At 56.7% G+C, this 22,086-nt stretch overlaps 1 protein-coding gene across 3 annotated transcripts; it reads right to left on the minus strand.

Annotated features, from left to right (window-relative positions):
* Window positions 1–871: 871 nt before the first annotated feature.
* Window positions 872–21,845, minus strand: PICK1 (protein interacting with PRKCA 1). 3 transcript variants are annotated; one of them, XM_086712303.1, is made up of 13 exons: window positions 21,651–21,845; window positions 21,243–21,340; window positions 20,434–20,545; window positions 10,670–10,798; window positions 9,150–9,216; window positions 7,930–8,019; window positions 5,980–6,033; window positions 5,414–5,476; window positions 4,478–4,611; window positions 4,018–4,110; window positions 3,132–3,182; window positions 2,148–2,292; window positions 872–1,678 (listed from the first exon to the last, which is right to left on the minus strand). In XM_086712303.1, exons 2-13 carry the CDS (start codon window positions 21,281–21,283, stop codon window positions 1,404–1,406), a joined length of 1,254 nt encoding a protein of 417 aa, XP_086568429.1. In that variant the 5' UTR covers window positions 21,284–21,340; window positions 21,651–21,845; the 3' UTR covers window positions 872–1,403. The 3 variants fall into 3 exon arrangements, with proteins under 3 accessions (XP_086568429.1, XP_086568428.1, XP_086568426.1); XM_086712302.1 differs by having other exon boundaries at window positions 21,500–21,845; XM_086712300.1 differs by having other exon boundaries at window positions 21,598–21,844.
* Between the last annotated feature and the right edge of the window lie 241 nt (window positions 21,846–22,086).

The following is a 22,086-nucleotide window of genomic DNA, read 5'->3' on the forward strand; positions in this document are numbered from 1 at the left end:
AGGGTTAGAGAGGCTGTGACTGGAAGCCAGGTGGTTGGTTGCAGTCTGTGCCCTTGGCCTCCACACTGGCTGTTCCTTCAGAGAGGCGGTCTGGTCTGGCAGCTCCGGGGGACCTGCGTGGACTCCTAGCGACAGCCCGTCCCTCCCTCCATGCTTGACAGTCCCATTCGGGCTGTTGCCCGTGACCCGTGAACTCACAGCTAATAAGCAGAAAGCCATTCTCCCCCCCCCGCCCCATGTTAGCCTCTGCCCACCCCCCCGAGACTCTTCCCTCGTCGGGATGACCGTATAATTCAGTGGCCAAACAGGGACACTATTAATTACACGGGACCGCAGGTACAGACTGACGCGCGGCTCACGGGACACACGGCCACCCTGCAAAGACACGGGGTACGAAGGTGGCTTTCTCCACTGCCCTTCTCCCACCGCCCTGGCAGAACAGGCACGGCCGGAGGGTGGGGGCACCCTACGTTCTCTCCCCGACGTGGGGCCTGGGGGCCTCCTGACTCAGTGTCTGTCCTGCCCTTCCCCAAATAAAGGCTGGGCTGCTGGCCGGAAGCACTGACAGATCAAAGATACGGGAGGACAGGAAGGGCTCCCCAGAGCCTCGGGCACCCGACAGATTGAAGTCCAAAGCCCACCCTGTCCTTGTACGCTGGGTGGCCCTGAGCAAGACACGTCTCTAGCCTCGGTTTCCCGTCTGTCAACGGGGACGGTAGTGCCAGTCACAGAGCTAGTGCGAAGAGTAAGTGACATATTGGAAGGGAACGTCCATAAATCCTGTCGCCCACCCTCCCCGGAGACCGGGGAGGCAGCAGGGGGGGCACTGTGGGGAGGGTCTGAGGTCTGAGGCCACTGCGAAGAGCCCAGCTCCGTCTGGGTTCGTGTTTATTCGATATAGGCCCGGCGCCCAGCCCCTCCCCGGGGAAGCGGCTGAGCCGGGGGCACGAAATAAATAAAGGCCGCCGAGGTGTGAGTGTGGGCTGCGGTGGGGCCGCCCCGGGCGAGGTGCGGGTGTACGTGAGACGCTGGCCTCAACCTCGGCCGTCCACCCGCGGCCCCCCAGCTCCGGCAGGCTCCAGGTGGGGACAGCGGCACCGCCCAGGGGGGACGGGTCCTGGACTTCCTTTCTGCCCCCTCTCTCCTTCCTAAGGCAGTTCCAGAGGCCAAGCTCTCCATCTGGCTGGGGAGGGAGGGGGGAGGGGGCCGGTGTCCGGGGCCCGGGCCTTTTCCCGGACGGGGGCCCGGGCTCGCTGAGCTAGGACAGAGGAGCAGGGAGGCAGGCGCCCCAAGCCGGCAGGGCCTTTAGGCTCCGCCCTGTCGTGCGGCGGCCCCGCCCCCGCTTCCAGGCGCTGGCCTCCCGCTCACCCTGCCCCCCCAGCTCCGCACCCCACGGGGGCAACTCAGGAGCCACACCAGCTCCCGCTCTGGTCCAGGGGCCCGGCGGCCCCTCGCGCATCCCTGGACGGCTCCCCAGCTGCCGTGTCCTCGTCGTCTTCGTCCTCCTCGTCCTCCCCGTCGGTGAACTCATCCTGGCTGAGGCCGTAGGCCAGCGTGGTGTGGGCCAGGTCCACCTCGATGGGGAAGACGTCGGCGTCGCGCAGCACCGCGTAGCAGTCGTTGTAGTACTGGGACATGGTGGATACGAAGCGCTGCAGCTGGAACACGATGTCCTGGACTGCGGAGGGAGGGCAGGCGGACGGGCGCCGGTGGAGAAGCCCCTCCAAGCCTGCCCGGGCACCCCCCCGCCCCTCCCCCCGGGCTTCCCGTCCGCGCCTCGCGGAGGCCTCGCGCCCTGGGAGCGGGCGAGGCCGGGTCTCCCAGCTCCCGCGTCAGGGAAAGGGGGAGCCGGGCCCGCACCCCCACTGCGCCCACAGGGCGTGGACCAGCCCCGCTCAGGCCAGACCCCAGGAAGGGGGCTGCGTTTCTGCCAGGACTGTCCCTCTTGGGTCGGACTCAAAGCTCCGCCATGGCCTGGCCGTGGGACCTCACGTAAGTGCCTACCTGTCCAGGCCGCGGTCTTCCCAGCTCTGAGACGGGGAGAAGCCGGTAGCCCCGCCCCCCGCCCCCACCCCGGAGGGCGGTACAGGGCTGGGGCGGGGCGGGGCATGCCCCCGAGGCCCCCAGCGCCCACCTCCGCCCCTCACCGTGCTTCTGGTCCAGCAACTCCACCTTCTCCAGCACATCTTTGCGCATCTGGGAGAAGCGGGCACGGGCCTCCTGGCGACAACGCAGGATCAGGCGATACTCGTAGTTGCCAGTGCTCACGCGGTACAGGGGCTCCCCCAGGGCCTGGGGCAGGGAGGTGACCGTCAGGGACCTGGCAGGGGGCGGGGGGAGCCTGCTCTGGGACAGATGGGGGCAGGGGGCAGGAAGGCTGCAGAGCCCAGCCGCCAGCTCACTCCCCCGCACCACAGGGCACTCGTCAAAGCTACCACTTCTGAGGACGCCAGGGATGGCCAGAAGCACCTGCTCATACCTTTGGCGGGGGGGGGGGGGGGGGGGGGGACAAAAAACCAAACCCTCGCCACATTAAATAACGAACATCTAGTCCTAGGGTGGATCCTGCCATCAAAAATATGAAAAATTTAGGGGCGCCTGGGTGGCTCAGTCGGTTAGGCAGCCGACTTCGGCTCAGGTCAGGATCTCGTGGTCCGTGAGTTCGAGCCCCGCGTCCGGCTCTGTGCTGACAGCTCAGGGCCTGGAGCCTGTTTCGGATTCTGTGTCTTCCTCTCTCTCTGACCCTCCCCTGTTCATGCTCTGTCTCTCCCTGTCTCAAAAATAAATTTAAAAAAAAAAGTTAAAAAAAATATGAAAAATTTAGATCAAAAACGCCTCTTGGGAGGGAGGAGTCAGTTTTTCCCCGCAAGAGCCTCACAGGGCCCAGAGGGGCTGGTTTCGGGGGGGGGGGGGGGTCCTACGGCAAGCTGGCCAGGGTTGGGGCGCAGAGCCCCACAGCTCCAGAAACAAAAGCCCGGCCAGACCCCAAGCCTCTCCCAGATAGGCCTGACCCCGCCCCCCCCCCGGTGCCCCTGGCAGACCCAGGACATTCCCGGGCCTGGGAGACAAGCAGGGGTGCGTACAGCCCCCTTTCCCACACCAGGGCCGCCCGACAGCCCCTGAGGACTCACGATGCAGCTGTACTCCTCGTCGTCCATCTCCTTCACCTTCAGGCAGTAGGACTGTGTGGGACGGGCGAGGCCACGATGTCAGGGCGGCGGCACCTTCGGGCTGGCCACCCTGTGCCCCACTTCCTCCCACGCCACAGAACCCCTACACCCCCCCGCCAAGGAGCAGCCACGCCAGGCCTCCTGGGCCCTGCGCATCCTCAACAAGGATAGGCTGAGACATGTCGGGGGCAGACTGGCACCTCACTCAGACTGGCCCTTGCTTGGGGAGGCCCGGGGCGAGGTGCACGCGGGAGCATGTGGGAGCAAGCACGCATCCGGGAGGCTGGCAAGGGCCTGAGAAAACAGCCCAGCATTTACTAAACTCAAGATGCTCTGGGAAAAAAGGGATTCCGTGGTCAAAAGAGCGTGGGAAGGCCCTTGAAGACTCATGCTACACATAGGCCTGTCAAAGGCTCTGAGAAGTCCTGCAGCAAAGGAACCTTGGCTTGCTTCACGGAGCATTTTCCATCAACTCCTTTGACCATGAGAATTATTACGTAAACATAAAACTCAATAATGTCCTTTGGCACCTACTTTATAACCACTGACCCACTGGTAAAAGTGACCCCAAAATCCCAAGAGGTCAGAGTGGTCCAGAATAAGCCCTCTGCCTACCCCAGGCTCCCAGCCTCCCAGAGTCTCCTCTCAGCAGTTGGGGCCAGTGTCCAGGCTGCTGCCCAATTCCAGTACCTCCCAGGTCCCTGGTCCCCACCCTCAATCAGACATGACCGAGGCTGGCCCCATCTGGCTTGCCACCCTGTAGCCCACTAAGGGGCAAACCTCCTGGGGGGCTCTCTCCCCGTGGTGCCAGACCCTTCCCTCCCCAGAGACTGGAGACTCCACTCACCAGATACTCAAACTTGACGTCCAGGTACTTCTTGATGGTGAGGCGAGTGTCTGGGATGGCTTTGTTGAGATAGGTGTTCAGGTCTGTCAGCATCTGGAAGGGATGGAGGGGGCGGATGCTCAGTCCCCCAGGGGCAGGGGGCAGGCTGGCCAGCTGACAAAGCATGACACCGACCCGTCAATCCTTCTAGTGGACTCAGGCGTCAGAGCCAAAGGGCGCTCCCAGATGGCTCTGTCCACTGAAGGGCAAGAGGCCAGGCCAGGCCAAGGGCAGACTTAACGAGTGAGTCGGTCAATGCCGAGTGAGGCCGGGGAGAGTGACTTACCCCCAGTCGGCCACGTCGGTGACCAAGCCGGCCCCGCACCCCAGGGTTCCAACTCCGCTACGGGACCCTTTCTGCGTGCCGCGCTGCCCCCTCTCTACCTCACAGGCTGACACACGCGTGCTCGACGTGACCTACCGGCTTGATGGTTTTCAGCAGCCGGATGCCGAACTTCTCGATGCTGCGGTGGGCGTCGGCAAACTTCACAAAAGCCTCGCTCGCAGCTGGCTGGGGCTCCCGCACCCCAATCACAGAGAACACGTCCCCAAAGGCTGCAGGACAAGTCTGCCCTGAAGGCTGCCCCTACTTGACCCCTTCGTGGAGGAGCCCGGGATTTGGTGGGGAGAAGAAGCAGGGCAGGGGAGCCCGGCAGGCTGAAGGCCAAGGTCCGCATGAAGTCTACAAACCCAGGTAGGTGGTTCTACGCCCGAAGCGAGTTGGGTCTGTATCCCCTAAGGGAGCCGGGGCTGTACCTGACGGGAGTGGCCCTCGTTCCCCAGAGTGACCAGCGCATGGGGGAAGAAGGCTCGGTCAAGGTTGGAGAAGCCAGCGTTGCCTGACAGCGGAGAACCGGTCTGGGAGTCTGGATGCCTGGGTCCTAAGGCCAGCTCTGCCCTAAGGAGCTGCGTGACTATTTCCTCTGTCTGGCCTTCATTTTCCCAACCGGGAACGGGGCTTAACTGCAGCTGCCCTGCCCTGCCCAGCTAACAGCCTTGTAGGAAATGAGACCACAAGTAAAAAAGGCCCCGTACACAGTAAGGCAGTACAGGTAAGACTGGGCAGGGCCCAGACGAAAGACTGGGCAGGGCCCAGACGAGAGCCTGGGCCCCCACAGAAGACCGGCTGGTCCACACGTTCCCGACTGGCCTCCGTTATTGCTATATCCCAGCATCTAGGCAAGGCCCGGCCCGGAAAGGGCCCGAGGTCAGGTGCTGTGGGGTCCGCCCGAGTGGGGGCGTGAGGAAGGTCCCGGGGAGGGGATCAGCCACACCCTCACCGTACGGGGAAGGACTGAGCTGACGAGGGAGTGAGGGTCTTCCCAGGGCCACTTGGCAGGTTTGGGGGTGCCCTTACCCCGGTGGGTCTGTGACAGCTCATAAAAGGCCCGCAGGAGATTCTTGGCGTGTTCTGTCATTCCTGCGGGAGAAACCCAACCAGAGGGGAACGGGGGCACGTGGTGAGACCACAAGGCCCCCCCGGGACACGGCCTCCAACCCCCACCCCCAGGCCCTCGCTGTTCCTGAGTCCGCTGGCTTTTCCCACAGTCACACTAGGGCCTGTGGTCAAAGGCTTAGCCCCCAGCGCCACCCGAGAGGAGCCGCCGTCAGACAGGGGAGCCAGGACTTGGCGGGGGCAGAAGGTAAACGAGGCCTTCTATGGGCTTCATCTCGGGAGACGGCGGGGCTCTGAGAGACTCTCGCCTTGTCTACGCGTGCCACCGCTCGACTTTTTGTGGATGCGTGTTACTTCCGTAGTCAGAAACAGGAAGTGATGAGAGGCTTCTTTTTCTGAAGAGTTCCTAACGGCCGCAGGACCCTAAAGCTCTACCCCAGGGCGGAGCTATGCTGGGCACTTACCGCCCGGCCGGGCACACCTCCCTCCGGGCACGCGGCCGGCGGCCAGAGTGTGCGCCCGCTCACCTTTATACAGCTCGGCGGTCCGTTCCAGCTCCTCCAGCCTCTTGACAAGCCCGTCTGCGGGGGTCAGAGGAGAAGGTGAGGCCAGTGAGTCTCGGCGAGCGTGGGGCGAGGAGAGAGCCAGGGGCGGCCTGAGCCAGGCTGGGGAGGGGAGAGGCAGCGCCCAGAGGAGAAGCAGGACTGGCACGGGCCGGGGTCCCAGGGGCGGGGGGGTCTGGCATCTCAGCCGGTCCCGGAAGTGTTTCGTAGCGACCCGGGCCACCCAAACCACGGGCGAGCAGGGCACAGGCAGGGCCGCCCCCGGGGCGGCTCCCGAGACGAGCTGTCCCCCGACGCCCCACACAGGACGGGCACATCAGAGGGCCAGAAAGGCGATGGCCACGGAGGCACCAGCGCGAGTCACCAGCGAAAACCGGCTGGGCCCTCCCCGAGGCCCAACCCGTGGGTGGCTCCCCACCGCCAGCCAAAGGCGGGCCCTCTCGAGCAGTCAAGGCTCCCGTACGTCTAACACAAACCCTGCCGACAGCCAAGGAGGAAGGCAGGAGCCAGAGAGGAGCTGTTTTGACAACTCTCACGCAGGCACGGCGCAGCCCCTCCCGCAGAAGCCATCGCCATCACCGTCGTGACGGCTCAGAAGGTTCGGGCTCAGAAGGGAGAACCATGTGGGGCAGGAAGGCCAATTTGGGAGGGGCCTGGAGGCAGACCTGGCACCGGACCTGGGTGGACATCTCCACCCACTTAACGGCCGTGTTTCTCAAGCACCTTCCGTGTGCCGGAGTCATGAGCTCCAAGTCATGCCCTCGAGGCTCACGGTCCAGCAGAGGGGGCAGGAGGGGGGGGCAACAAATGACCAGAGTAACCTTGAGGGCTGTCGAGTGACAGGAGGGGAGCAGAAGCGGAGTCCGGGCAGAGACAGTGGCTGCGTGTCAGGGGGCGGGGAGGAGGGTGGGCTCTGGGGGAGGAGGGCATCTGGTTGGGGGCATTCGGGAGCTTGGCCACCGGCCGGCCCCCAGGCGCTGGCTCCCCGGAGCCCTGGCACCTGGCCAGCCTGGCAGGAAAGGAGCCACGTAAGGGCCGCGCTGTTGTTTTTAGCTGGGTCATGGGACATCATGACAGCTTCAATTTTAGAAACCCTATTTAAGGCTGGGGAAATTGCAAGGTTTGGGGGGAAAAACACAACAACCAGCTCTAATTTCGTCTCAACGCATGGTAACTACAGTAACCGGGATTTATAGACACCAAGAAGCTGAAAATAGCAGCTGCCACTTTTGTAGCCGTTTGGAACGGGCTCAGACCCCACCCCCACGTCCCAGCCAATGAGGCCCAGCTGAGCCTACCATATATATATAGGCATTTATATCCGCCCCCACATATATATACGGCAGAACTGCTATTTATAAATCCGGGCTGGGGCCGGTCGGAGCAGGACCAAGTGTTTTGCTGGCCACACACATGCGTGGGTGTGAACGTGCGTGTCCGTGGCTCCCCGCCCCCACCCCCAGTCCCGGGCAGAAACCACCAAGACGAGGGCAGCAGCGCCACCTTCTGGAGAAAGGTAGGCGCGAGGCGGGCGGTCCAGGAGCAGGGAGCTGGGGCCACCCACACTGGAGAAGAGGGCACGCGGTGGCTGCGGCCAACGCTGTGACAGCAGCCGGGGGCAGTGGCGAAGGCGCCAGCTCGGGCTGCTGGAAAAGCACCTCCATACTGTGTGTTGCTCTCATCTGTGACCCGGGCCCGGGATCCCCACCGGGGTGTGGGGGCCATGGCAGCCTGGGCTGACGGCTGCGGGCACTCTTGGGGAGGCAGAGAGGCCCATGGGCAAGTGGATGGTGACCGTCAGCCCCAGAGGCAGGACCCACATCAGCAACGTGGGCAGCCAAGGCGCCCCTCTCTCCAGAAGCCTGGGCCTGAGACCTCGTCCCCGGGGCAGCTGGGCGGGAGGACAGGACTCACCATTGCACAGGATGGCCCGGCTCAGGCCCAGGGCGTCCGCGGTCCCCGAACTCATGTTCTCTACCAGCCGATGCTTTACCTTCTTCAACACTGGGACCAGGCGAGAAAGGGTCTCAGTGGACTCAGTGACAGGTAATCTACAGCAGGGCCCTCAGGCCATCCCTGCCCCAGCTCATCTCCCACTGCAAGCGACGGCAGGGGCTGAGGGGCCGCGCTGATGTTTAGTGCAGGGGTGAATGTGGAGTGGGGGGAGCCCCAGGAGGGCGTGCTGGGCCCCCTGCCCTATTCACTCCACACGAGGGCAGTGTCGGGAGCTGGAAGGAGGTAAATGCATGTAATGCCAAGAGGCAAACCAGGGAGAGCCTCTTGTCCCTTCCGCATCTGGGAGCAGAGGTGCCCTCAACCACGAGTGGCCTCAGACCCCGGACTCAAGTATCGTGTATGTGTTCGTATACTTAGTCCCTGGAAGGGGACCGGGATGGCACCGCAGGGCTTTTCTAGGGAGAACCTTCAGGACAGACTTGACCTGCTCTTAGCCTCTTTCCTTTAAAAACAACAGGAGGTGGCTGCGGCCCTAGGGTGGAGGAAGAGCGTGCCGGGCTCCAGAGCCCAGAGATCTGCGTGTGCATTCACCCAGGGGACGCAGAGCCCTCTCTGGGCCTCAGGCCTTGATGAGGGATGAGGCGGCTGGTCCAGAGGACTTCAAAGCTGCTGTCCAGCCTGGAGTTTTGAAGTTACTACAGAGCCAAACCCAGCCCCCCTTGCAGGAGGCAACCTGTCCCAGGGAATGCCGTGGGAGGAAGGGCTGGCCTGCGACCCTCGGCCCGAGGCCTGAGGTCCAGTTCAGACCTCGAGCCCTCCTGGGAGTAGGGAGGCGGAAGAGGAGGCCAGGGCCGAGCAGGGGCGTGCGGGTGGTCATGGGGCACCACGCCTCATTGTGAGCCGCCCTCCCTTTTGGAAGGGTGAGGGGCTGGCCTCTAAGGGGCCACCCTACGGCAGCAAGGTCCCAGAGGAGGTGGCCAGGGGAGAGGGCTGAAACACGGGCAGAGCAAAATCAAGGACTGATTCTTGGGAGCCAGTGGCAGGCAGGAGAGCATCGTGGGTCCTCCCAGGCCCTCTGCACTGGCTTGGTCAAAAGCCACGTAGCTCCTGACACACTGTCATAAAGAGGCAGAGGAGGGGCCGGGTGCCTGTGGGGCCCCTGCTCTGGTCCAGCTTACCAATGTCCAGGGACATGCCCTGCTTGGGGTCCGCCTGCAGCTTGTTGTAGTGAATAGTCACCTCCCCCTGGAAAAGCAGGATAGGCGGAGTTCAGATGGAGTCTCCTGGGTCCCAGGCCCCTTCCCTGGGGAAGGCCTGTCCGCCCCCAAATCTGCGGTCACGAGAGAAATCCTGAGCCCTGGGAAGGACCCAGACCAACTATGGATTCTGCCATGCCAGGCCAAGGGCTGTGACACGGCCCTGCCTTAACCGGTTTGTTTCCAGTCCCTCCTTGTCCTGCTATGTGCCAGGCCCCGGGGAACCAGCGGGGACAAGGGCAGACACAGTCCCTGCTGCCACAGAGCTCACGGCGTGGCAGTCCCTGATGTCCCGTGCTCCAGCTGGATCAGGTGCCCCGCCTCCCCGACGCACGCCATGCTCCAAGCCTTCGCTACGCCATTTGCCCCACGTGGAGTGTCTTCTGCGCTCGAAGCCACCCCACCCTCCATTCACTCAGCTAGTATGTCTGCATACTTTCTCTGTGCCCGGTATTGGGGCTCTAAGGAGCAGGTGCAGGGCGGCCCCAACCTCCCAGGGACCGAGGCAGCAGGGAGGCTGACGCACGTCGCATTCTACATCTGGAAGAGAAGTGCCCGGCTTCTCCTGAGAAGCCTTCCCTAACCACCACGGGCACTCTCATCCACGCAATCCTAAGACCCTTGAACTTGGGGCAGGGTCCATTCAAATGCAAAACAGAATTTCAAAAATGAGTCCTGAAGGGGAACCAAACTGGCCTGACGCCGTCAGAGTCGCGAGGATGCACGAGGCTCTCTCGGGCTGCGGCAGAGCATGCCGGGGCCCCAGGACCGACAGCGGCTGGAGCAGCGGGAGTCAGACCCGGGCTGTGGTCCCGCCGTGTGACCAAAGCCAATCCCTTCCTCTCTCTGGGCACCAGTGAAATGGGGACGGTAGTCCCTGCCAGCACCCAAACACGGGAGCCGGGAGATCCTTGTGTTGATGTCAAGGCTGTGCACACACAACAGCTCTCGTCCTCGTGGGCACCATGGGGGGCTCAGAGGATGGGGGGGCGGGGGGGGGAGTCTGTGAGCCCAGGAGGACCCAGGGGACTGAAAGTCCCTACAGGGATGGGGGGGGGGGCTTCTCTTTCCTCCTTCCCCTCCCAGGCCCAGCATGGCCCAACTGACATTTATCGAGGGTCTACTGACCGCGGCGGGATCACCTTGGACTTCCAGCTCCAGCTGCAGCCCTGAGAGGGGGACACGCTGGCTTTCCCTGAGGCCCGGTTCGAGGGACCGAAAGGTGCCCACTCTCCCGCCAAGGCAGCGCCAGTCCTCGAGTAGGAGCGGTATTTACTGACCACATGCGGGGGCCACCGAGGGAGGCTGGAGTGTGGCCCGGACCCCGGCGCACCAAGGAGGTAGCCGAGAGAGGGCCCGTCTCCTTGCAGGCCCGCCGGGGCCTCTGGGAGGCTGGGCGTCCCAGAAGGGTGCCTGTGTCCCCACCCCCGCAGCAGGCTTACCTTCACCTCCTGAATCATCTTCGCCACCTCCACCTTCGTTTTGCCTTTGATTGACCTGCCGTTGACGCCGGTGATCTCGTCGCCAGCCGCCACAGTGCCGTCCAGGGCTGCCGGGGTGTTGTCAAACACCTGTGGGGGCAGGGTGGGGGAGGTGGGCAGAGCATCACGCTAAGAACACGGGGATTATTTCTTTTTCAATTTTTTTTAGCGTTTATTTATTTTTGAGACAGAGAAAGAGAGCGTGAATGGGGGAGGGGCAGAGAGAGAGGGAGACACAGAATCAGAAACGGGCTCCGGGCTCCGAGCGGTCAGCACAGAGCCCGACGCGGGGCTCGAACTCACGGACCGCGAGATCATGCCCTGAGCCGAAATCGGACGCTTAACCGACGGAGCCACCCAGGCGCCCCGGGGATTATTTTTTAAAAACTGATAAGGGAGACCGCACCAGCGAGAGGATCCACCTGTCCTTGGAAGCTGGACAGTGGGAAGCCAAGGGCCCGCAGAGGGGCTTTAGTAAGAGAGATCTAATCTTTGCTGGAAATTGCCAGAGGGTCGGGAAGCGGACCTCTGGAAACAGCCACAGGTGGGTAGAAGGCAAGGTGTAGAAAGTAGGGAACCGACTCAACTCTGGGCTCCCTCCCTGTCCACACAGCTGCCCACTCCCCCTTCTCTGGGCGAGATGGAGATGGGCTTCCCCGGAGAAGCTCCCGACTCAGGCCCAGGGACCGAGGGAGGTGGGAGTGAGGCACGAGTCTAGACGGATTCAGGTTTAGCGAGTCCCAAAGCCCTCTAACCCCACTGGGGCCCCAGAATGCCAGCAGCCAGGCTTACTGCCCTTCCCCGAGGGAGACTGGAGGCCCCTGCCCCGAGCGGCCCGTCGATGTAGACACCGGGAGATCCCCCCACAGCTTGCCTGATGCCCGACCGCCCCACGGGAAGCCCACCCGACACGGCCTGCACACGCATCTTCATGGTAGTAGGTGCCTGTGATGGTTCACTCCTAATGTAAGGACGGGCACTTGAGAAAGGTGCCCCACATGAAAAATACTTAAACAGAAGAAAAGGAGCCATAGGAAGCAGCGACAAAGCAGAGGGAACAGAAAAACAAAAGGAAAGCCATAATTAACATCTTCAAGGTGATTAGAGAAAGGAAACCAGGATGACGTAAAAGGATCGACTCGGAAATAGGAAAGCTCTCTTAGCAATGCAAAATCTAATTGAAATGTACAATGTCAAAGAAGCTACGGAAACCAAGCCGAGGAAACTGACAAACTGCACAGCCAGAAGAAGAGAGAAAGAAAAATAGAAGAAGGTCCATTCAGGAAGCCCAACACCAACCAAGAGGGGTCCCACAAGAGGGAACAGAAACCACAGGGCGGGATCTCATCAAAGAGCTAATACTCAAGACTCCCAGGGCAGAGAAAGACACGAGGCTCCCTGAGGAACACACCCTCTGAGGCTCCAGCACAACAGACAGAAAAAGGCCTGTGCCGAGAGCCATCGTCATGGCCCTTCAAGTTGCCAAGGACAAGAAGAAGTTCCCAAGAGTCTTGACATTTCAAGGACAGAATGCATTACAGATAAAGAGTCACAGATAAGAAAAGCATCAGATGGGGCGCCTGGGTGGCTCAGTCGGTTGGGCGTCCGACTTCGGCTCAGGTCACGATCTCGCGGTCCGTGAGTTCGAGCCCCGCGTCGGGCTCTGGGCTGATGGCTCAGAGCCTGGAGCCTGCTTCCGATTCTGTGTCTCCCTCTCTCTCTGCCCCTCCCCTGTTCATGCTCTGTCTCTCTCTGTCTCAAAAATAAATAAACGTTAAACAAAAATTAAAAAAAAAGCAAAGCATCAGACATAACAACAGTGCTCGTGTCTAAAGATAATAAAATGCCATCGAATCTCTAAGTGAAAAATTATTTTCAAACTTGTCATTCTTTTTTTTTTTTTTTTTAACATTTATTTGTTATCGAGAGACAGAGAGAGACAGAGCGTGAGCAGGGGAGGGGCAGAGAGAGGGGGAGACACAGAATCCGAAGCAGGCTCCAGGCTCCGAGCTGTCAGCACAGAGCCGGACACGGGGCTCGAACTCACAAACCGCGAGATCATGACCTGAGCCGAAGTCGGTCGCTTAACCGACTGAGCCACTCAGGCGCCCCTCAAACTTGTCCATTCTTGAATTTGATCTGGCCAAGCGTCAGATGGAAAGAAAATGAAAATCACAACAAAGACAGGATAATGGCATTTTCAGAGACACAAGCTCTCAAAATATTCACCTCCCCGGCAGCCTTTCTCAGAAAGCTACAGGAGGATGTGTTCCACCACGATCAGGAAGTAAGCCGAGGAAGGCGGCTCCTGTCCTGGGCAGCAAAGGAAAAAAATCAACAAAACTCAAAGGCAACCGACGGAATGGGAGAAGATATTTGCAAGTGACCGATCTGATAAAGGGCTAGTATCCAAAATATATAACGAACTTACAAAACTCAATACCCCAAAATCAAATAACCCAATTACCAAATTGGCAAAAGACATGAACAGACCTTTCTCCAAAGAAGACATCCAGAGGACCACCAGGCAGATGAAAAGATGCTCAACATCACTCACCGTCAGAGAAATTCAAATCAAAACCACAATGAGATACCACCTCACGCCTGTCAGAACGGCTAAAATCAACAACACGAGAAACAACAGGGGTTGGCGAGGACGTGGAGAAAAAGGTATCCTCTGGCACCGTTGGTGGGGATGCAAACTGGTGCAGCTGCTCTGCAAAACAGTGTGGAGGTTCCTCAAAAAGTTAAAAATAGAACCATCTGATGATCCAGCAATCGCACTACTGAGTATTTACACAAAGAAAACAAAAACACTAACTCTTTTCTTTTTCATGTTTATTTATTTTTTTGAGAGAGAGAGAGAGAGAGAGAGAGAGTGTGTGTGTGAACGAGGAAGAGGGGCAGAGAGAGGAGAGAGAATCCCAAGCAGGCTCCACGCACAGCACAGAGCCCGATGTGGGGCTCGATCTCACGAAACGCGAGATCACGAGCTGAGCTGATATCAAGAGTTGAACGCTGAACTGACTGAGTTACCCACTCACCCCACAAAAACACTAATTCACAGGGATACGTGCACCCCTATGTTTAGAGCAACATTATTTACAGTAGCCAAGATATGGAAGCAGCCCAACTGTCCATCGGCCAATAAATGGATAAAGAAGATGTGGTGTATAGAGACACAATATGCAAAGCCATAAAAAAGAAGGAAATCTTGCCATCTGCAAAGACATAGATGGATCTAGAGAGTATGAGGCTGAGCGAAATAAGTCAGAGAAAGACAAATACCATATGCTTTCACTCATATGTGGAATTTAAGAAAAAAACAAAAGTACAAATGGGAAAAAAGAGAGAGAGAGAGACAAAACAAGAAAAAGACTCTTACCCCACTAAAAAGGAGAACTACAGACCAATTTCCCTGATGAACACGGATGCAAAAATCCTCAACAAGATTATTAGCCAACCGGATCCAACAATACATTAAAAAAATTATTCACCACGACCAAGTGGGATTTAAACCTGGGATGCAGGGCTGGTTCAATTTCCACAAAACAATTAACGTGATTCATCATATCAATAAAAGAAAGGACAAGAACCATATGATCCTCTCAATAGGTGCAGAGAAAGCATTTGACAAAATACAGCATCGTTTCTTGATAAAAACACTCAAGAAAGTAGGGATAGAAGGATCATACCTCGAGATCATAAAAGCCATATATGAACGACCCAACGCTAATATCATCCTCAAAGGGGAAAAACTGAGGGCTTCCTCCTAAGGCCAGGAATAAGACAGGGACGTCCACTCTTGCCACTGTTATTCAACATAGTCCTGGAAATCTTAGCTTCTGTAATCAGAAAACACAAAGAAATAAAAGGCATCCAAATCGGCCAGGAGGAGGTCAAACTTTCACTCTTTGCAGCAACATGATACTCTATATGGAAAACCCAGAAGATTCTACCAAAAAACTGCTAGAACTGATTCATGAATTCAGCAAAGTTGCAGGATATACAATCAATGCACAGAAATCGGTTGCATTCCTAGACCCCAATAATGAAGCAACAGAAAGAGAAATCAAGGAATCGATCCCATTTACAGTTGCACCAAAACCCATAAAATACCTAGGAATAAATCTAACCAAAGAGGTGAAAAATCTATACACTGAAAACTATAGAAAGCTTATGAAAGAAACTGAAGACACAAAAAAATGGAAAAAGATTCCATGCTCCCGGATAGGAAGAACAAATATTGTTAGAATGTCGATACTACCCAAAGCAATCTACGTGTTCAATGCATTCCCTATCAAAATGACACCAGCATTCTTCACAGAGCCAGAACAAACAATCCTAAAATTTGTATGGCACCAGAAAAGACCCCGAATAGCCAAAGCAATCTCAAAAAAGAAAACCAAAGCAGGAGGCATCACAATCCCGGACTTCAAGCTATACTACAAAGCTGTAATCATCAAGACAGTATGGTCCTGACACAAGAACAGACACTCAGATCGATGGAACAGAACAGAGAACCCAGAAATGGACCCACAAACGTTTGGCCAGCTAATCTTTGACAAAGCAGGAAAGAATATCCAATGGAATAAAGACAGTCTCTTCAGCAAGTGGTGCTGGGAAAACTGGACAGCGACATGCAGAAGAATGAACCTGGACCACTTTCTTACACCACACACACACAAAAAAACTCAAAATGGATGAAAGACCTAAATGTAAGACAGGAAACCATCAGAATCCTCGAGGAGAAAGCAGGCAAAAACCTCTTCGATCTTGGCCGCAGCAACTTCTTACTCAACACGTCTCCCGAGGCAAGGGAAACAAAAGCAAAAATAAACTACTGGGACCTCATCAAAATAAAAAGCTTCTGCACAGCGAAGGAAACAATCAGCAAAACTAAAAGGCAACCGACAGAATGGGAGTAGATACTTGCAAATGACATATCGGATAAAGGGTTAGTATCCAAAATCTATAAAGAACTTATCAAACTCAACACCCAAAACCCAAATAATCCAGTGAAGACATGGGCAAAAGACACGAATAGACACTTCTCCAAAGAAGGCATCCAGATGGCCAACCGGCACATGAAAAAATGCTCCACATCACTCATCATCAGGGAAACACAAATCAAAACAATGGATACCACCTCACACCCGTCAGAACGGCTAACATCAACAACTCAGGCAACAACAGACGTTGGCGAGGATGCGGAGAAAGAGGATCTCTTTTGCATTGTTGGTGGCAATGCAAACTGGTGCAGCCACTCTGGAAAACAGTATGGAGGTTCCTCAAAAAATTAAAAATAGAACTACCCTACGACCCAGCAATCGCACTACTAGGCATTTATCCACGGGATATAGGGGTGCTGTTTCGAAGGGACACATGCACCCCCATGTCTACAGCAGCCCTATCAACAATAGCCAAAGTATGGAAAGAGCCCAAAAGTCCATCGACGGACGAATGGATAAAGATGTGGTATATCTAGACAATGGGGTATTACTGGGCAATCAAAAAGAATGAAATCTTGCCATTCGCAACTACGTGGCTGGAAGCGGAGGGTATTATGCGAAGCGAAATTGGTCAGAGAAAGACAAACATCCTATGACTTCACTCCTATGAGGACTTTAAGAGACAAAACAGACGCACATAAGGGAAGGGAAGCAAAAATAATACAAAAACAGGGAGGGGGACAACGCAGAAGAGACTCTTAAATATGGAGAACAGACTGAGGGTTGTGGGAGGGGCTGTGGGAGGGGGGAGGGGCTAACTGGGAAGGGGCACTAAGGAATCTGCTCCTGAAATCACTGTTGCCATACGCTAACGAACATATAGCCACTAATATGTTCGGATGTAAATTCATTTGGATGTAAATGTTTTTTTTAAATTATAAAAAAAAAAAGAGAGATGTTCAACCGACCGAGCCAAAAAAAAAAAAAAAAAAAAGAAAAGAGGAAGAAACAGACTCTTAACTACAGAGAACACACTGATGGTCACTGGTGGGGCATGTGGGTCAAACAGACGTGGGGACGAGGGAGGGCACTTGCCGGTTTGAGCACTGGGTGAGGCGTGGAGGTGCCGTGTCACCACATTGCACGCCTGCACCAAGCACTACACCGCATGTTAACTAACTGCAATTAAAATAAACACTTTAGGGGGCGCCCGGGTGGCGCAGTCGGTTGAGCGGCCGACTTCCGCTCAGGTCACGATCTCGCGGTCCGTGAGTTCGCGCCCCGCGTCGGGCTCTGGGCTGACGGCTCGGAGCCCGGGGCCTGCTTCCGATTCTGTGTCTCCCTCTCTCTCTCTGCCCCTCCCCCGTTCATGCTCTGTCTCTCTGTCTCAAAAATAAATAAACATTAAAAAAATAAATAAACAAACACTTTCGGGGCGCCTGGCTGGCTCTGTCGGAGGAACAAACAACTCTCGATCTCGCGGTTGCGCGTTTGGCCCCATGCCGGGTGTAGAGACTGCTTAAATAAATGAACTTCAAAATAAACACATAAAATAAAATAAAGACTTTAGAAAAGAACGGGGGCTCCTGGAGGCGGGGGAGTCCAACACAGGGGAGGGAAGGGGAGGGTCAGCGAGGACGGGCTGCAGCGCAGGTGGGGGGAACAGAAAGACGATGGGGCAAAGTCCGCCTGAGGAAAGGGCCCTGAATGTGCGAGGAGAGTGCGAAGGGAGAAAACCCAGGAAATGACTTCATTTTTTAATTTCTTTTAAGTTCATTTATTTTGAGACGGAGAGAGCATGAGCGGGGGAGGGGCGGAGGGAGAGGGAGAGAGAGAATCCCAAGCTGGCTCTGAGCTGTCAGCACGAGGGCTCCAACTCACAAGCCATGAGATCCCAACCCGAGCTGAAATCAGGAGTCGGGCGCTGAACCGACCGAGCCACCCAGGTGCCCCCCAAGAAACGACTTCAAAAAAGAAAACTGAGTTAAGAATGGAGACAGAGGTTCCTCAAAAAGTTAAACACAGAGGCACCGGGGGGCCCAGCAATGCTGCTGTGACTCCCAGGTACGCACCCCCTACAAAGGAAAGCGCGTGTCCCCACAGAAACTGCGCGCGCATGTTTGCGGTGGTGTCGTTCGTAACAGCCGGAAGGTGCAGACAACCCAAATGTCCGCCAAACGGGTAAACAAATTGCGGGGTATCCACAAAATGGAAGATTAGCCGTGAAAAGAATGGATTACTGAAATATGCCACAGCTTGACTGAAATTCAAAAACATCATGCTACGTGAAAGAAGCAAGATACGAAAGGTGACATGTGCAGATTCTTTTTATATAAAATATCCAGAAAAAAACAACCTCTATAATAACCAGATGACCAACCAATCGAAAATAACCGGCACGCGGGGTGTCTGGGTAGCTCAGCTGGTTAAGCGTCAGCCTCCTGATTTCAGCTCGGGTCACGATCTCATGGTTCGTGAGATCCAGCCCCGCGTCGGGCTCTGCACTGACAGCCCAGGGCCTATTTGGGATTCCCTCTCTCCCCCTCTCTCTGCCCCCCCCCCCACCCCACTAATGCTTGCTCTCTCTCAAAATAAATAAATAAACTGTAAAAAATTAAATAAAATAAAATAACCAGCACAGACGCTAATTTGTGCGTCTGCGTCTGGGCAGAGCCCAGTGTAGGGCTTGAACTCGTGAACCGTGAGATCGTGACCTGAGCCGAAATCAAGAGCTGGCCGCTGAACTGACTGAGCCATCCAGACGCCCCCTAAATAATCTTTTTAAAAAGCACAACCACGGAGGATCCCTAAGCTCAGTATGCAGAACAGCGCGTTACTGCCCTCCTACAACACGAGCTAGGGAGGACGGGCTCTTTATTTTCTTCACGTCCCGATCCCTAGCGCCCACCCTGGAGCCAGGCCTGCCGCGCTGACGGTGGTGACAGTGGGTTCGCAGGAACTGCAAAATCACTATGCTGGGGGGCTGGGGTGAGAGAAAGCAGAGTGGTTCTGGAAGACAGCTAACGTGCCCGTCCACCGGACTGGGAAAAGGTGACAGATATTTACAAGGGACAGACCAAGAAGTTACAAGATAAGCATCTAAGTGAGAAAAATGGAAACGCGCCGGAAGAAACAGCTACAAGGGGAGAAAAGCAGTGCTGCTGCCGGATGGGGTGGGGGAAGGGCGGGTGGGGGTGGGGAAGGGTGGTAAGAAGGGGTGGAACAGGTGGGCTGTTATTTGACACAGGCCTTCTGGGGCTCTTGACTTGTCCAGAGCAAATCGGATAAGCTTTGATAAAAATACAATTCAATTTCTGTTGAGAGTGGGGGGCGGGGGCACAAGTGAGCAAGGGGCAGAGAGAGAGAGAGAGAGAGAGAGAGAGACAGACAGACAGAGAAGCAGGTCTCACCCAAAGTGGGGTTTGCGTTTTTGTTTTCGTTTTTGTTGTTGTTTTGTTTTTTTTTTTTAACTGCAGCGGGGGCTCACGTTCGCCCGATGTAGGACTCGAACTCACAAACCGTGAGATCATGACCTGAGCCGAAGTCAGACGCTCAACGACTGAGCCACGCGGGCACCCAACACAATTCGATTTTTAAAAAACCAAAGTCTATGAGTATATAATCCCAGTTTCTTTTAAGCAAACCTGACTCCAAACAGGTGAGGAGGGGGAGGGGGCAGGGGCCCAAAAGGCACATAGCAAGGAGGCCAGGCCTGGGCCAGGCCTCCCTAACACCTCCTGGGTCACAGGAGACCAAACTGCTCGTGAAGGCAGCACCCTGAGCCTGAGCAGGCCGGGCCAGATCCCAGGAATCTCGGTCTCCAAGGCCCAGAAGCGACTCTTGCGAGATCCTGGGAGACTACGGCCTCCCATCTGCCATCAATGACTACCTAGCTGAGAAAGTTAGATCAGGGTAGAAGCCAGGTCAAGTTTACGTCTGAGGTGGCAAGTTTCCTTCCGAGGCTACCGAGAAACCAGTCACTCCTGACCAGCCACGGGGTAAAGAAAACTGTCCCCACTCCTGAGTCACGGCTGACTGAGTATCACCAGGGCAGTCTCTTTGACAAGAACCACGAAATCGTTCAGCACCTCCGGGAGATCGGCTGGGAAAACGAACGGCCACCATAAACATAGTAACAGGTACTACTTCATGAGTGTTTACTGGATGCCAGGCACTGTTTGGGGCATTCTGTTTAACCGCCACCGTGACCTTCACATTTTACACCATCACCTTCCAGGTGAGGAAACTGAGGCCCAGAGAGCTTAAGTAACTGGCTGCTAAGCAGGGAAGGTGACACTTGAACTCAGACTGTTATTACTTCACGGACTTGCACACTCCCCCCTACACTCGACTTGCACCAGGACTCGGGGCGGACTCGGTTCGTGGATTCATGAGAGGCATTTTTACCGAAGGTCGACCCCGCACCAGGAACGCCACTGGGTGCTGACTGAGGTAACAAAGCAAACTCGGCTCCCATCCTCACCGCGCAGAGTCTGGGAAGCGGCTAGATAGAGAACAACTAGCGGGCAAACCCGTGATTAGAGACAGTGACAAGGGCTGAGAAGGAAAAGAACACGCTGAAATGACAAGAAAACCAGGGCACGCCGGCTGGAGGGGGAGGGGTCAGGAAGGCCTCTCTGAGGAGGTCAGACCTCAGCGACGGGGAGCCAACAGCTCTGCAGAGTGGAGGATGAACCTGCCCTGGTCATGCCCAAGTAGGGAGGTGGCTCGCCCCTTCCAGGACCTCACCCCCACCTGCAAGGCAGCCAGTACCTGGACGATGTAGAGGCAGGGACAGTACTGGGCCCCTCCTCCTATGCTGATCCCGATCAGGTTCTGAGCATCCTTCTGGAGGGTCACCTTCCCAGGCACAGTAGGGATTCCGCTAGAAAGAAAAGACATGAGACTGCTTCCCCGGAGGAGGGATGACCGAGGGCACAGGGAAGGCTCCTGTTAAACTATCCGTCACCCATCTCTCAATCGCTCTGCTCAATTACCTCTCAGCTTTCACTACAAGGTTGGGCTTATTTATGTTTTGTGGAAAAATATTTGCCTTCGCTCACTTCCTCGTTCAGCAAACGTTGGCTAACAACCTATTGACGTCGAACACCGTACGAAGCACTAAGGACACGGGCAGCGGAGTGATGGGGAATACATTTTGGTAAGGAGGCGAACAATTTTTAAAAATCTGTCCCACTCATCATCTGTGCCGGGGAGCAAGCTACATTTACGAGATTCCTGTTCACCTTCAAAACCTGGCTCAGTGGCCACCTCTTTTCGAAGTCTTCCCTGAACATCCCAGCAAAAGCCCTGGCCCATCTGATCTCTCCTTGTCGCCAGGCCATTCTCCATTAGTGCCCATGTGGCCCTGGAATATCACCTGCTAATGTGTCCACAGCCCCCTACAGAGGGTGAGCTCCTGTTAGGGCAGGGTCCATTTCTGCTACAGGACAAGACCCAATCCCCCCCCCACCCCCACCCCCGGGCTGAGAGGCAAGGGTCTCTGGACCTGGGACGTCTGGGGATCTGGAGGCCCTTGGGGCTCGTGCATCCCTGGGACTTGAAGGGAACAAAATACTCACAGTTTGTCCTCCTCGATGTCATAATCCAAGTCTGCAAACATGGTTCCGAGAGTTGAGGGGGGCTGGGTAACTGCCCAGCTCGGCAGAGGAATGGGGAACTGGATCAGGGAGAGAAAAGAGCGTAGGGTTTAGGGACCCGCAGTGCCCAGATGTCAACCTCCACCGCGGCGATCCGGGAGAGCCGGACCCTCCCCCTTCCCTCTGGCGGGTGGGGGAAGTCCCCGGGGTTTGCGGGCGGGAAGGTAAAGGGTTCTTACTAGGTACAGGGGGGAAGTCCAGGCCAGGGCGGTGGACTCAGACCCCAGAGGCCGCCCCACGGGTCTCCAGGCCCTTGGGAACTACCGCGGTCGCTCACCGGAAGCGTCAGTCCCTCCGCCGGGTCCAGGCCAGGCTGGCACCTGAACCCACCTGCTGTTCCACCTGTCTGCGGCCGCGACTGTCGCGTCACTTCCGGCGAGACGCGGAAGTCCCGCCTTCTCCACCACCCGGGTATCTGCCCCGATCCCTGCAGACAAGCCTTCCTCCCTGGCTCCCTGGGCTCCGAGAACCAGAAAAGAGAACAAGTATTGGCGGAAGCTCGCCCTTAGCATGAAACAGCGGAAACAGAGGAAAGGTCTGGACAGGCCGACAGCGCCCGACCCCGCCCCCCGCCCTGTGGCCGCCGCCATCTTGATAAGGGTAGGGTTCTTCCCGGCTTCCTCAGCGGGACGCGGGGGACCACGCCGGCCGGGCGGTTGCCTGGCAACGGAAGCATCCTTGGGCGCGGAGGCTTCCGGCGAAGTTCAGTGGAATACAAACCCTCTCAGATTTTCAGCACCCCGTCTTAGGGTGCTGTTTGTTTCTC

This window comes from Puma concolor, chromosome B4 (genome assembly GCF_028749965.1).
Source record: "Puma concolor isolate L17-30 chromosome B4, mPumCon1.1.hap2, whole genome shotgun sequence".
Classification (NCBI taxonomy): domain Eukaryota; kingdom Metazoa; phylum Chordata; class Mammalia; order Carnivora; family Felidae; genus Puma; species Puma concolor.